Source organism: Leptodactylus fuscus, chromosome 11, assembly GCF_031893055.1.
Source record: "Leptodactylus fuscus isolate aLepFus1 chromosome 11, aLepFus1.hap2, whole genome shotgun sequence".
Classification (NCBI taxonomy): Eukaryota; Metazoa; Chordata; class Amphibia; order Anura; family Leptodactylidae; genus Leptodactylus; species Leptodactylus fuscus.
Window position 1 is genome coordinate 43,685,242 of NC_134275.1, and position 15,909 is coordinate 43,701,150.

A 15,909-nucleotide genomic window follows, 5' to 3' on the forward strand; every position below is an offset into this window, starting at 1 on the left:
CCAGCTCAAATTATACCACCACCTTGCTTCCTGGGTTCTCCATCAGGCTCTTATTTCTATTTTTTACCCATTCTGACCCTTTAGTTAAAACAATGTAAACCCCTGGACTTCCCCTTTAAATCCAAAATTGTTCTGCCTGTCCTTTGGTCATAGTTGGTGCCTCGGAAGTCAAAATAAGCATTGCACCCTAACCAACATGGACCAAAGATCGAGGACACTCTGCGTTTACCCTTTGTTGACTGAGGGTATATTCTAAAGTGAGTCCATGGGTATCTTCAGAAGCCAGATATTTTGCCAACACAGAGGCCATATCCTTTGGATCTTGGAAGACAGTGTGAACAGTGCACATGGACAAGACCCAACTTCCAGGCCAGGTTTTCCAGCAGAAGACTATAGGAATATATCATGGTTGCACTTCATTGGAACAAGGTTGGGGTGACTAATCTGGCTCTGCCCTGGTGTGAAGGTCACACACTATAAGCCGACTACATGGTGACGGGCGCCTTGTTCTCACAAACAGACTTCACACTATTGGCAGATTACAGATAGCGGCAAGAAAACCTGAAGACGCCTCAGGTCAACTGGGAGGAAACCGACCCAGAGCTCCTATGACATGAGCGATACAGGCCCCAAACCACAACTCAGTGTAACACATTTGAAGCGGTACGCTGCCATCTGATGGTCACTGTGCAGAATACGCCAGGAAGAAGGCATGCCAAAATAAAAGTCCCCTGCTCTAGACCCATAGCAGAAAGACCAAGAGGAGGATCCACCAGCTTTAGAGTACAGAACCCCAAAGTTATGTCTTAAATAAGGCAGAATATCCCTTCCTAATTAATGTTTTGGAAGGATAGGCAATGACCTTGTCAAGGGAGGTTTATGCTATAGGGACAGATTAGTCACAAGCTTATATTTAGTATTTTATCAGGTCTTTTTGGGCAGGGAAGCAGAATCTTGTGAGTCTTATTTTTGAGGTTCCCCTCATTGCTGTACCCCAAGTGTCAGCATGTCATTGTCCCGTACCCCAAATGTCAACCTGTCATTGTCATTCACCCCAAGTGTCAGCGTGTCATTGTCCTCTACCCCAAGTGTCAGCATGCCATTGTCCCATACCCCAAGTGTTGGCCTGTCATTGTCCTTCACCCCAAGTGTTGGCCTCTCATTGTCCTGCACCCCAAGTGTCAGTCTGTCATTGTCCTGCACCCCAAGTGTCGGCATATCATCATCCTGTCCCCCAAGTGCTGGTGTGTCATCGTCCTGTCCCCAAGTGTCAACATGTCATTGTCTACTCCCCCAAGTGTCAGCGTGTCATTGTTCTGTCCCCCAAGTATTGGTGTATAATTGTTCTGTAGCCCAAGTGTCAGCTTGTCATTGTCCTGTCTTTGAAGTATCGGTGTATAACTGTCCCGTCCCCCCCAAGTATCAGTGTATAATTTTCATATCGTGTTAGCATGTCATTGTTCTGTCCCCCAAGTGTCAGCATGTCATTGTTCTGTCCCCCAAGTGTCAGCGTGTCATTATTAGGTACCCCAAGTATTGGTGTATAATTTTCCTGTATCCCAAAGTGTCAGCATGTCGTCATCCTGTCTCCCAATTGTCATTGTATCCCCCAATTATGGAGGTATAATTGTCCTGTAACCCAGGTGTTGGTATATCGTCATCCTGTCCTCCAAGTGTTGCTGTCTTATTGTCCAGACATGGGCAGACGTGTCCTTAGTATTGTGTAGTCTTGCTGCTGGTTGTGTAACTTTCACTGGGGACTCTCCACGATGACAGTCACTCAGTTCCTCCATCCGCCATTTTCCCAGCTGGTTTACAGATCAGCTTTAGGCTTTTTTTTTTTTATAGAACAAATCACACAAATGTGGAAAACTCTTTTAAGCCTTAAAGATCCTGAAAACCATAAAGATCCCTGTGGATCTGTCAGTGGAGATATCACAAAGCACTGCTGCATGTTGGGAAATAAGACGTCCTGTTGTCTATTATTACTGTACACAATGGATTTTCAGGCCCTCCCATAAAAAGAATGCATTTAACCCATTGAGTGCTGCAAGCTATTTCATAGTAAGATGAATCCGACAGAAAGCCTCCCCTGTCAGTGTAATATTCACTGCCCAAGAAAGATTAATCCTTTCACAACCTTTGCTCTAAAACAAGATGCATGATAAGCTTGATTTTAAGGGCATTTTCTTAAAGGGGTTGTTACTTCAGACAATACATTTTACTCTACCTTAATCACACACCATCCTGCTCCTAGAACACTGAGCAAACAGCTGTAATTTGTGGGGGAAATGGAAAGCAGAGCAAGTGTTTAATTTGCCTGCAGCGCCACCACAGGGGAAATAAAGCATTACAGTGCCCAGTAAAATGAATGGCTTCAAGGCCCTCTAAAGCGATAGATACTCTTTGTACATTTTCTTAGCTCGTTAATATTTAGGGTCTTGAATTGTGGCATCCAGTCTAGTAATGTAGAATTTACAGAGTGACTGGAAATGAATATAATATATAAATTATTATATTAGTCTGTCGGAGAGATGTCATGTGGATTGCATTATACCTGCCATTGCAGGGATTGTCAGTCAGCTTTCCCAGGCTCCTGAAAGGTAAATATGGCTACTTATGTAGCTATATTGGAAGGGAAAGTGTTTTATGTGACTTATATATTGATAATCTTTCTTTATAATAGGTTATTAATTTGTAATTGGTGTGGGTCTGACAATTAGGACCCCTGTCGATCAACTGTTTGAAGAGGGTGAGGCGCTTACAAGTGCTTTGCTGACAACATCATATTTATTGGTCACATTGTACGCAGCAATTTTTCTTTAGATTTCGTCTCAAAACATTCATTCGTATTCACTGGCTGGAATATCAGGAATTCTTTATCAGCCTGTATACACTAGGATCTGACCAGTGGGGCTTAGCTACTGAGCATGTGCGACCTAGCTACTGAGCATGTGCGACCACTGGCAGTGGACAAAGGGAATCAATAGAACAGCAATCCTGGCCTGTAAAGTAGAAGTGACGCTCAACTGATCACCTGATCTATGGGGTCTGAGGTCTGATATCAATGATCTAGTCTAGCAATAGTTCATCAATATTTATCTCTTGCAAAAACCCCTCCTTAGGGCTCGTTCACATCTGCGCCCGGTCTCCGTTCTGCAGGTTTCCTGTTCCTGCACAAAACAGAGGCAGGTGACGGAAACCTGTAGGTGTTACGATACTGGTGATACAGCTGGAATCCGATAGCCAGGAAGGACGGCAGACACAGCGGAGTAAGAGACTTGATCGATGGATAGCCAGAAGTCGGTGCACAGAGCGGGTAGTCGGGTGAAGCCAGGAGTCGGTACACGGAGCGGGTAGTCAGATGAAGCCAGGAGTCGGTACACAGAGCGGGTAGTCGGGTGAAGCCAGGAGTCGGTACACGGAGCGGGTAGTCAGGTGAAGCCAGGAGTCGAAACACGGAGCGGGTAATCAGATGAAGCCAGGAGTCGATACACGGAGCGGGTAAGCAGGAGAAGCCAAGGTATACTGAGCAAGAATACCTCAGAGCTAGAGGACTGGGAACAAACACAATACTCAAGCATTGGTTATAATATGCTCTGGGTATATATAGGCCTAAACAGGAAACAAGATGGCCGCAAACAGGAAACAAGATGGCCATGGTCATGAAGCAATACTCGCCACATTAACTGTGGGCAAGAGTCAAGGAACAGCAGCCTCCAGTGGTAGGAGTAATAATGACACCTGAATAGCGGCCACTAGTGGAGATCCTTGGAACAGTATCTTCACATGATGAAACAGAGGTTCTAACACATAGATTCTGACAGTAGGACTCTTTCATACCCATTCATTTGAACGTGTTTGAAAGATGTCCGGCCATGAGCGGTAGTGAGCGTTTTATGCTCTCCGCCGCGAAACCGGTTTATTTTAAACCAGACACAGAGTCGGACATGCAGTACTCTGTGTCCGATTTAAAAAAAAACAAAAAAAACACGGTTTTGTGGCGGAGAGCATAAAACGCTCACCGGCGCACACGGCCGGACCCGATCTGACAGGTTTCCGTCTTCTTCATGCAGAAGACGGAAACCACAGAACAGAGACCCGAACGCTAGTGTGAACCTAGCTCATACGCAGGCTAGAGAAACCTAGCACTTCTTTGTACACTTTCCTATTCCATTTATGTAGATTTATTATTTATTATTATTTATTTTATTTTTTATTATTTATTTATTATTTTTAAATATATAAAGGTAGAAGGGCCGTCGTGACTCTTTACATTAGGTGGACCCATGTACAAGTACAGTACAAGTGAGAACATTCATATCTTAGCTGCCCCTCACTACTTTTCTAGCCCTATAGGAGCTCCCTTTATTCTGCATGCTCCTTTACAGCAACCCACAGTGACTAAATCTTTGTTTCATGAGATTACTGTCCCTTTAAGCAGACCAGGGCCCATTTCTAACAGAAACGTCCCATATATAGTTAAAAACTCCTCCAATTAAACTAGGGGGAAATGATCCATCAAAACTTATAGGATGAATTTGCCTGCGGTTGTGGAGTCTCAGTAGGAGTGCGGCGCTCCCTGCCCCAGAGATGTTCTTGTCTGCGGCTAATGAACACAGTGACTGACGTCCCAATAAAGCGGGAACCGGCTCCTTCACGCATATTAAATCACTCTTACATGGAAGATTTGCACAGATTTGGTTTTCCAGCAGAAATTGATAAATTGGATCTGCTTTGATAATGAGTCTTTTCCTCCGGCTCTGTGTCCGAGACGGCGAATTGCTTAAGCCTGACAAACTTCAAGTGTCTATTCTGACTGACCGATGGAGACGTTCCCTTTTTTTCTATTGTGCAGCTTATATTTTATTAAGTTTTACATGCTGGAAATGTTTAACGTCAAACTAAAATCTGCAAAACAAATCCCATGTATTTATTGTCAGACGGCTCTAGGAAGCTGGGATGGAAGATGTTGTCTGGAGGTGCTATCCTTGTGCTGCCTTTGACATGGAGGGAACTTTGCAGTCAAATGGTCTCTTATGGAGATCGTGACACCCACAGAGGCTTAATACAGATGATGTGTGTGATATGTATGGACAATGCACTGCACACAAGCGTGCAATTCACACCACCATAGACAATGCAGCGTGCACAATTCTAGACTATGTATATGATTGGGTGCATGAGAAAACGCAACAGACAGCTTTCCTCTGACCTGTACAATTAACAATGCTTGGCATTGTTAAAGGGGTTGACCACTTTCAGACCAATATTGAGAAACAAATATTATTGTTTGTACAATAAGAGGATATACAAGTTTGCAATATACTTTCTGTATGAATTCCTCACGGTTTTCTAGTTTTCGGCTGTCATTCATTGTTACTTCTAGTGGATAAAAGTCTAGCCGTGGTCATGTGATGTACGGTCCATGGTCATGTGATGAGCACACAGGTGCACAGCTGATTACCAGGCAGATATCTGATTACTGTGCAGTAATATAACAAGCAGCACCGGAGCATTTACTGGGAACGGGACCACCTAAGTCGCACTTGCTACTCATTTGCATAATGGACTAAAGTTGATTTAATCGGGAAGGAGGATGTGGTGAACGGTGACAAAGTTTAAGCACTGGGAGATTTCTGGTAGTGAAAGATTATATGACGTACCCCTTATACATACCGCTCCTTCCTAAACACCATGTGCCGTGGGGGCTGTACCCAAATGTGTATATAAGTACTAGCATTTACCCGCGACTTCGTCCGCCGGCTGCAGGACCTTGGATGATGTCATCTTGGGTCCTCAAGCATAGCTGGCGCATACGTTTGGCGGCCGCGGTCTGGAATTCAGTGGATTTAGTGTCATCACAAGTACCCAGGTTCCAGGTGACCATCTAGGTAAGTATGGAATTTCAGGGTAATTCGTTCAGCTGTTTTGGTGTGATTTAGGACCAAACGTACAAACTTTCACATTTATAATGTTATTAGAATAGGATGCATATGTGTAGTGGTCAGATGGTCTGGAATATTTGAATTATGCAAATCCCCAGCAGTCCTACAGATTGTAGATTTATTTATTTTTTCTGCCACAATGGAGAGGGGGAAGAGTGTTTATGAAGAACGTTGTGCCTCCCTGGCAGAGTTTCTCTTTAATAGATTATTAAAGGCAGAAATGCAGGATACAGATAATGTCTGAACTGAAAGACGCCTTATCAACTGTGGGAGAAGCAATAGCTCCACCTAGTGACACATCATAGGCATGACATCTCACAACTGTTTCCAAATTTAGCAGATTATCCGAAACATACACATAAAAATGGACGTGTAACAACTTGTTGGGGTATATATAGCAAGCACTATAAATCTACCATGCATAAACAAAGAAAACTGACTTCAGCATTGTCCTATTAGCTGTCCCTCATTCTCATCTTTGTATGGTCAGTAACTTTTCATACAGGTTTGGTACTAATGAATATAAAACTAAGATATCTCATGTGAGAAAAATGCTTCCTTCCCCACTTATCTGGCTCTTTCTTATGTGCAAAAGTGATTGTAATAGGGGAAGGAAATTGTGTTTCCCGTGATGGTTCCCACCGGTTTTATCTATATGCAGCACCTGCTATCTGTGAGTGGAAAGGGAAGAAAAGTCATGATGTAGAACTCCTCTCCTCAGTGGGAAGACAAGTCACACGTTGTGTACGCTTAGTGCCATCTCTTCTCCAGATAACACACTCACACACACCTTTTTCAGGAGTTTGCTGTACAGCAGCAGCAGTCGGAGCAGCCTCCGCTTCCCACACAATAACAATGGACATTGGGCGCTCGTGGTTCTACCCAGTTCTCCTTCCTTGGGCTACTTTACACTTGCCCATTTTCCTGCTTCCGGTATAAAATAAAGACAACCACAATACAAATAGTTTTATGTATGTCATTTATTTTTTAAAATAACTTAAAAGGAGAAAAAAGAAAAATAAATGTGCAAAACTAAGATTTACAGGAGGATGGACGAAGACAAGTAGAAGTGGAATAACATTCACATCCATACATCATGAACCTCTTTCCAGAAGCGGCTTTTTTTTACCCCCAATGCTTCCAATTTTTGGGATGCCACCATAATGTTTCCGAAGGGTTAATTTTATATATCAGATTCCAAGGCAATAAGATGGAAGGTGCTTTACTAACTATAAAGTGCATTCGCTTTCCTGAGTACTACTGAATTATTCTGGAGAATTATTAGGTTTTCAAGACCCAAGTGATGGCTGTCATGTTGTTTGACGGCCAAATCGATATTCGTGATCGTGCCCAGTTCCTAGTGAACGGATAAAAGTGAGCTTTGACAAAATGGCTCCTGTACCGAAGTGAACCACTGTGTAGTCCCTGAGGCTCCAGTGAAAGGGGAATTCCACTATATTAAATCGGGACAGAAGATAAGCACTAGGAGAGGACATTCTGCTTGAACGTATAGTCCTTCTGAATCTGTCTTTCTTGCTCCATTGACCTGTAGCAGCAGCCAGTCTGTTTAGGGGCCCATAGAGAAATATAGGTCAGAGTCCCGGCCCTCTGCATGTGCTATATCAATGACCTGTGCTTAGTCTGGAATCGTATATTCCCGTATATAAAATCAATATTTCTGTGGCAAAAATAAGATATAGAGAATCTCTGCCTTAAAATCTGATTAATAATGCAAGAAACGATAGGAATGCTGTGACGGGACCATCGCCAAAATGATTCCTGCTCACAGCGCCAATATAGCTTTGAGCAGAGTCATGTCAGGTTGATTGTTATGAGACTATTCAATGAGGTTGTGTGGCACCGCATGCCTATCAACCAATCAGAGGCTGTCAAGAATTAGAAAACATGGCTGCTTTCTTACAAACAACAGCTCCACTCCTGTCCACAGGCTGTATGTGGTATTGCAGTTCATTGCCATTTGAGTTTGTGGGGTTGCAATGCCAGATACAACTTTCTGTTGCCAGTCTTGACAGATTTGACCCAAAGCCTAGCACTGCGACCATAGCCTAAGGCCAATTAAAGGGGTTTTCTGGATTAAAAATATTGATGGTCTAACCTTAGGATAGGTCAGTGGGGGTCTGATGTTTGAAGCTGTGCTGTGTACGGCTGGAAGCAGCTATGCACCTATTGAAGTGAACAGGAGGAGGTACAGTTCCAGGCACCACCGCTGCAGTGTATGCCTCTGTACACTCTATACGGCTTCCACCTTCATACACTGTAATAGAGGCAACAGAGAACTGCAGCTCTGCTCTCATCCAGCCATATACCTTGTATACAGCTTAGCCAAACCAGGCTGAGTTCACATCTGCACAGAGACTCCAGCACAGAAAACAGCAGAGAGAAAAAGTCCTGCACAGAGGACTAATCTTTCCGCTGGTTTCAGTATAAAGACGGCAGACCACATTTTTGTCTATGGGGTCTGCCTGTGTCTGTGGGTAACCACTGTTTTGGCAGTGAAGCTCGCTGTCATTTGGGCTCCCCAGTACAATGTGACCCTGGCCTCATCTAGCAATGAACCTATAAGTCCACAGTTCAGTAGTCAAGGCTTGTCAAACTACATGTCCCAGCATGCCACATCCCACTGCGCCAGTACATGTCATGCATGGGTGAGTGTCAGCTATAAAAATAATAGTGTGTATGTGGCATTAAACTGATTTTTTTTTTTTTTTTTAAATAAAAAGCAACCACACAACAGATCATTGGAGAAAATATTACAATAATTTTTTTTAGACTTCATTCACACTGAAGACTCAAGATTTAAAGGCAAAGAAACAAACATATCATCTCTCTCATATCATACAATAGCATCTAACACACATACAGATAGATAAATGCATCTAGATTTATACATGATTAAAAGCAATGGTCTGCATCCTGCGGCCCTCCTCAGCATGCTGGGAGTTGTAGTGTCACAGCAGTTGAGGAGCCACAGGTCCCAGAGCACCGACTTAAAAATAAGGCATCACAGGTGCTTAGAAATCTATAACTTAAGGTTGGCCGCATACGTACAACAGGCCTGGGAGTGTGGCGGAGGCTCCTGCAATGCCAAGTCCAGCTGCAGCGCCAGTTTAATGGTGGAGACATGAGGGGGGGGGGGGAGGAAAGTCCACTGATAAAACAGCAGAAGAAAACACCCCTCCCCTTCCTAAAAGAAATAGTCCATGGAGCAGCCCAGTAAGTGTCAGAGTGTACTTTATGAGGATGTCGCAGGTGACCCCCTTAGTTGCCGTTGCTGACTGTGGCTTCATTGCAGCTCTGCTCATATGACGGGGGGGCATCTGGGGAGTACAAGGAAACAAGTTCAATTAGTTTCACATGACAGGTTTAGCAAAAATCATACATTTACCCTGAGACTTAAAATAGCAGTACCCCGAGGAAAATTTACCTCACCTCCACTAGGGGGAGCTAACTACATTTGGATTATATACTGTATATACTCAAGTATAAGCCGACCCGAATATAAGCCGAGGCCACTAATTTTACCACAAAAACTGGGAAAACTTATGGACTCTGGTATAAGCCGAGGGGGGGGGAAATGCAGCAGCTACTGGAAAATTTCAAAAATTAAAATGGTCAGAGTTTTTGGGTGCAGTAGTTGCTGGGAAAGGGGAGGGGGTGTTTTGGTTGTCTGCCTTTCCTGAGCTTGAGGACTGTTCCCCCCCCCCCACTTGGAATTCAGCCTGGCTAAATAACCCCTTCAGGGGCACTGCAGATCCCCTATATTCAGAAGATCGGGCACTTTCAGACACAGGAATACCTAATGTGTATGTATGTGTAAGCTTTTTTTTCCCCCACTATTTTATGGGAGATTGTATACATTACTTTTGCGGCTGGTCATAGATCCCCCCCCTTGCAAAAAAAAATAAATATTTTTTTTTTTTCTCTTTTGCTTGACTCAAATATAAGCAGAGGGGGGCTTTTTAAGCACAAAAACTGTGCTGAAAAACTCAGCTTATACTCGAGTATATACGGTAAGTGGTATTGAACACAATGGGTGCTCCCTCTAGTGGCAGCTGCCGGTAATCATGACTAGAGATGAGCGAGTAGTGAAATAATTGAGATTCGATATTCGTTTCGAGTAGAGCCTCAATATTCGAATACTCGATCGAATATCGAATCCCATTATAGCCTATGGGAAAAAAAATGCTAGTTTCAGAACAAACCACTATTTGACTAAAGGAGAGTCACCAAGTCCACGTGTAGCAGGAGGAGAGAGTGTTTAGGAGGAGCGCTGTGCAGTTAAAGCGCACGGACCCCATTATAGTCTATGGGGTCAGTGTGCTTTAACTGCACAGTGCTTGCAGTTGCGCTGATAAAAAGTCAGCTCCCTCGTAACCACAAAGACAAGCCTGCGGCAAATCAACGCCGGTTCTGCAACAGGCTCGTCCTTGCTAGTCAGGAGAGCTGACAGCTTGCTGTTATTATGCATTATTGACCAGCGTTGATTGGCCAGTGTACAGCATTCGGCCACTCAACGCTGGTTCTGCCGAAGGCTCGTCTGTGAGGAGGCGGTGTCTAATATCGGACCACAATGGAGAATGTGTTCTGATCTTAGACTCCGGCCAATGAACGCTGGTTCTAAATCGAATATTTACTGCGAATAGGAGTAGTATTCGATAGAGTACGGATATTTTGAATACCGTAGTAATCGATTGAATAACTACTCAATCAAATTCTACTCACTCATCTCTATGACCAGTTATAGAAAGTAGGGTAATCAGTTTATTGCAGTCCCCATAACTGTCCTCTATAACTACAGCCTTATAAACAGTCAGCCTTATAAACAGTTGTCAGACAGACACCAGACTGAATAAGTGCAAAATATTCAGAATATTAAAACTCCTCCAATGTGGTAAGCTTCATGCTGAGGAGTGTGGTCTGTGAAAAGCCACAACACATCCTCCATGGATTCCCTATGTGGAGGCTCCATTGTTCCTCCTGGTGGAGGCCATTGATGACCCACAGTTTCTACACACTCCATGTACAGACTGATCTTATGTAACCCAGATAGTCAGAGAGCTCCTTGGCACGAGATGAGATTCAGTATCAATGTTATGTTTATATTCGGCTCAGGAAAAACATTCTTATTAGGGGATTTTAAAGCCAAATATAGAAAGAGACTTTCTGAAAAGTCATAAAGCCGCCAGACTAAACATTCTGCAGAGTGTCCATAACATATAATGGGCCTGGCAAATGAAGTGTTGAAAGATCAATGAGAGGAGTCACTAGGTGTGGTAGAGGTCAGAGTTATATACTATTACTTTTATCTTACCCCCATCTGCCTCAAATACACAGCACCCATAGAGCCCCTATGTGAAGCTTTCCAGTGTAGTAGTATCTATTAAATCTGTGGGGTCCAACTACCAGAACAGGACAGGCATATGGCTCATAAGGACATGTGCATCATCATAGTACAAGCACTTACCGTACGGATAACCCCATGTGCTATATTCTGGGGGTAAAATCAGCGTGCTGGCTGTAGGCACTGGAACAACAGCTCCCTCGGCATAGTACGGGACGGTGGATCCTGTAGACAGGCAGAGGGTGGGGTGTGAGGGAGATCCCAGAGTACCTGCCTCTGTCTCCCGGGAGTTTGGAAAGTTTAGCTCGGGTGCGTAGCAGAAGGGGGCATTTGACTGTTGCTGTGAGTGGCACTTAGTAGGAATAGAGACATTGTCCATAGGCTGGTTGCTGCTACACTGGTCATCATCAGCAGGGGGCGCACTGGGAACAACGGACATTGGTGCATGTGATATGGAGTGCCTTAGGCCAATGCGAGTCGGGCTGACTGGTATGTTTCCAATGTAGATGGGTAACGTGACGGAAACTTCCGGGCTTTTAACAGTGACCTGTGGAGGGAAAAAAACAAATCAATAACAAATGTTATGGAAAATTAGGTTTACTGAGACTACTGATCTCATCAGAGCAATGCACCAGGAGAGGATGGGGAGAAGCAGTGGGGTCCCAGCACTCAGCAAGTCAGGGATTCCCAACCTATGCAACACTGGGGGAACCCTGGAAAATTCCCTCCATGAATTTACTGCAAGTCTGCATGTACCTACAGATTTCATTGCAGATTATGCTGCTTCACAAAGAGTTAAATCCAGGGAATTTCTGCACAAGAATAACCTGAAGACATTTTCTAGGACATGTGAATGGGATATTAAATCTGTAAATTGCTGACGATTGGCACCACATAATCTACAACCAATAATACAGAAACTGATAATCTGGCAGTACATGTGGAATTTTACATAAGGCAGAAAACTGAGCAGAAAGAACCAAATCCAGAGTGTGTGAACACTGTACTATATGCTCAAGAAAAAGACGCAACAAAAGGCAGCACTCACCATTCATGAATAAGGTTGTTTTATACAAGCAATAACTTCCAGCATGGTAACACAGAGAGATGTGGGGAGAACAAATGGGCAATAGCAGTTTTGCATGTTTTCATGCTTCCTGGAGGTCTTGAGGAAGTATGACAACACATGAAATGGCCGTCGCCCGTTTGTTCTCCCTACATCTCATGGTACTACCATGCTGGAAGTTATTGCCTGAATAAAGCAACCTTATTCATGAATGGTGAGTGCTGCCTTTTGTTGCTTCTTTTTCTTGAGACAATAAAAGACTGTTTATTCTACAGAGCACCACCATATACGGGATAGAAGATCCTACTGTTTCTCCTGAATTTAATGAACTATATTGGAGGAGGATGGTTCAGCTATCTTTTGTCTATATTTTTGACTGTACTATATGCTTTTAAAGTGTCCATGAATCCCGAATATTTGAAGATCGGTCATCTTGCAGTCGGATTATGGGGAAGTTTATGCATAATGATATGTAACTAGACAGCTTCCCTGAAGATGTATGTGACTACCACAGGCAGACCATGGGCCTAACAAAAACCTTTCTGTGTCAAGAGCTTGGAGCTGCCTCTAATCTATCAATAGATCTCCATCTGAGCAGACAAAGTCACAATGACATCACTGCAGGCTCTGTGTAAACCAACTATGGTGCCCAGAAAAATTTTCCCCAGAGATCCAGGCCTGGAGCACAGACAGGTCCTCCCCAGAGACCCAGGCCTAGTGCCCAGACAGGTCCCCCCTCCCCAAAGACCCAGGCCTGGTACCCAGACAGGTCCCCCCACAAAGACCCAGGCCTGTTGTCCAGACAGATCCCCAAGACTCATGCGGTGTCCTGACAGTTTCCCATTACATAAACAGCACTTGCCGTACTGATTCATCTGATCCAAGGGGCACCTAAGAGGACTCAACCAACTGACGCTAGGTTCACACTAGTATTGATCTCTCCGTTGTACAGGTCAGCATGAGGACCCAAAAGATGGAGAGCCTGTCTGCTAACAAAAAAACAAAAAACACATATTACCAGCCGCCCCCATAGACTATAATGAAGTCTGCTGGTTACACCGGCAGAGAGAAACGTCCTCTGTGCTGGATTTTACTCCTACAATTTTAGATAGAATCTGCAGCGGAGCCCCATGTTGGCAAAATATGGCACACGTGCCAAAGTAGGCACTCAGAGGCCTCTCTGATGGCACAAGTGCAGTTGCCCTGATCACTCACTAACTGGGAACCCGGTATAGTATTCCCAGTTAGTGAGCGAACACTTCTTTCAGCTGTATGTGCAAAGGCACACACAGTTGAAAACTATCAATGTAGGAAGAAGACACTGTAGTTTACACTGACTGCAGAGTCGTACCTCTGCCCCAATGCAGGCGCAATGACATAAGTCATCAGCGCCTGCAGTCAGAAGGACGACGCTACTTGCCTCCTCTTTGTGGGACTGCAGGAAAGTAGCATATAATGTGTGGGCGCCTACTGTGGATCATATATTACTGCGTGGGGGCCCACTGTGGAGCATATAATACTGTGTGGACGCTCACTGAAGGCCATATAATAGTATGCGGGGGCCACTGTGTAGCATATACTTACTTTGTGGAGGCCCACTGTGGAGCATACAATACTGTGTGGGGCCCACTGTAGAGCATTTAATACTGTCCAGGGGCCCCACTGTAGAGGGGGGGGGGGGGCACTGTAGAGCAAATACTACTGTGTGGGGCCCCTTCACTATATCACACAGTATTTGTTCTATAGCAGACATGTGATATTAGTACAGACTGTAATAACATTGCACGGTCACTATAAAACAGATCCTGTTCGATGTAAATCGTGAACTTTAATTGTTCAGAAGTACCAAATGCAGAGATTATTACCCTTCAGTACAAAGCTGTTTGTATTATTGAAAGCTCTCTAAAGGTCCATTCACGTGACTGTAGTTGCCCTGAATTGTGTATCCGCAGAGTATTAGGGGGAGTCTAGCATTCAAAACACTCATTTTCAACTAAAGGCATGTTGAGATAGGCTATTTTTAAGACTTTCTTTACTACTTTGATTCTCCCTGCAGTTTCTTTGAAATTCAGTTACTTCTGGTAATGAGGATCATGGAGCAGCGCTCCGAGCACCCCCATGTCATACATGTCCACCGCCCCTTTCATGTTTCTGCTCCGTCCCCTCCTCCTCTTCTCCAGAACTTGTGCCTTGCGTAGGCTTCTGATACCCCGCTGTACCCATCTAATCTCAGGCATGCATAATCGGCTCTGCTGCTGCAAATTCGAGCAGAGCTGACTGTGCATGCCTGAGTAGCAATTTTGTGGTGGTCTCGTACACAAGCGTACTGCGTGTAGTTCTCAGGAGAATTAAGCGTACAAGCGTAGTACACTTGTGTAGGAGACCACCACAAAATGGCCGCTTGGGCATGCGCAGTTGGCTCTGCCCGATCCCACAGTGGCAAAGCCGATTGCGCTTGCCCAAGATTTTAGACAGGTACAGCGCGGCATCAGGGGCCTGTGCAAAGCACAAGTTCCAGAGAAGAGGAGGGGACGGAGCACAAACATGAAAGGGGCAGTGGACATGTATGACGCGGGGGTGCTCTGAGCGCTGAGGGAACACCCCTGGTACTCCATGCTTACCATTAGCATACCAAAAAAAAAAAAGTTTTGAAGAAACGGCGAGGAGAATCAAAGAAGTAAAGGTAGAAGTAGACTAGGCTTTTTATGGCTATTCCAACGTGCCTTTAGTTGAAGATGAGTTTTTCAAATGATAGACTCCCTTTAAGGATAAAATGCCGTGTTGGCACTATGCGATAATTTAGTGGGCTGCAGTTTGGGCGCTCTGTCTCTAAAAGGTTCGCCATCACTGACTTACAACTTATAAATGTACTTTAGACATCATGTATATCATGGTATGTGCTGTATATACAGAAAGAACAGCATTACGTGCTCTGAATGAACCTTGAACAGACCCCACAGAATTCTAATAGGGTCCTTCAGGGTTACAAAATGGTTTGTGTTCTTTTCATAGCAAGAACAGCATTGAAAAAACCTGAATTGCAGTGTAAACAGAGTGTACAGTGGTGTGATGCAGTAACATCTCTCCTCACCAGGTGGCAGTATAAGACCTCTAGTATACAATGATAGAAGCAGAATGTTACTTAGTGATTCATATTGACTCCTCTTTATGTTGTTTCTGCACAAGGAATAAGACTCTGGGGCAGAGATACAATTCACAGACTGATTAGTAAATATTCTGAATGAGATCATGCTAAGTGCACGTGAGTCAGGCGTGATCCTGGCATGAGTCTCACCAAGTCTGTACACAATAGGAGCCTCTCACCTGTAGATAATAGTCTATCTGGATGAGGTTACAGCCTTGTAAGATGGACTGAGGAAGGGCAGGCACTAGAATCTGCTCATCCCAAAGCGCATGCTTCCAGGCTTTTACCGGAGCCCCTTCAACCTCCGCAATGGTCCTCAAGTCATAGACCTGACGCTTTGATCTGTAGGCAACTTTCTGAGAATAGAGGAACAATGCGTAAGAATACA

The 15,909-nt window shown here is 44.3% G+C and overlaps 1 protein-coding gene across 1 annotated transcript in view; it reads right to left on the reverse strand.

Moving 5' to 3' along the window:
• Positions 1 to 6,941: 6,941 nt before the first annotated feature.
• ARRDC1 (arrestin domain containing 1) overlaps positions 6,942 to 15,909 on the reverse strand; it is a 28,764-nt gene continuing 19,796 nt past the window's right edge. Inside the window, exons 6-8 of the mRNA XM_075259153.1 lie at positions 15,701 to 15,877; positions 11,434 to 11,857; positions 6,942 to 9,286 (exon numbers count right to left, since the gene is read on the reverse strand). Coding sequence (XP_075115254.1) covers positions 9,228 to 9,286; positions 11,434 to 11,857; positions 15,701 to 15,877 — 660 coding nt within the window. The 3' untranslated portion in view covers positions 6,942 to 9,227. The remainder of the gene's footprint in view (positions 9,287 to 11,433; positions 11,858 to 15,700; positions 15,878 to 15,909) is intronic.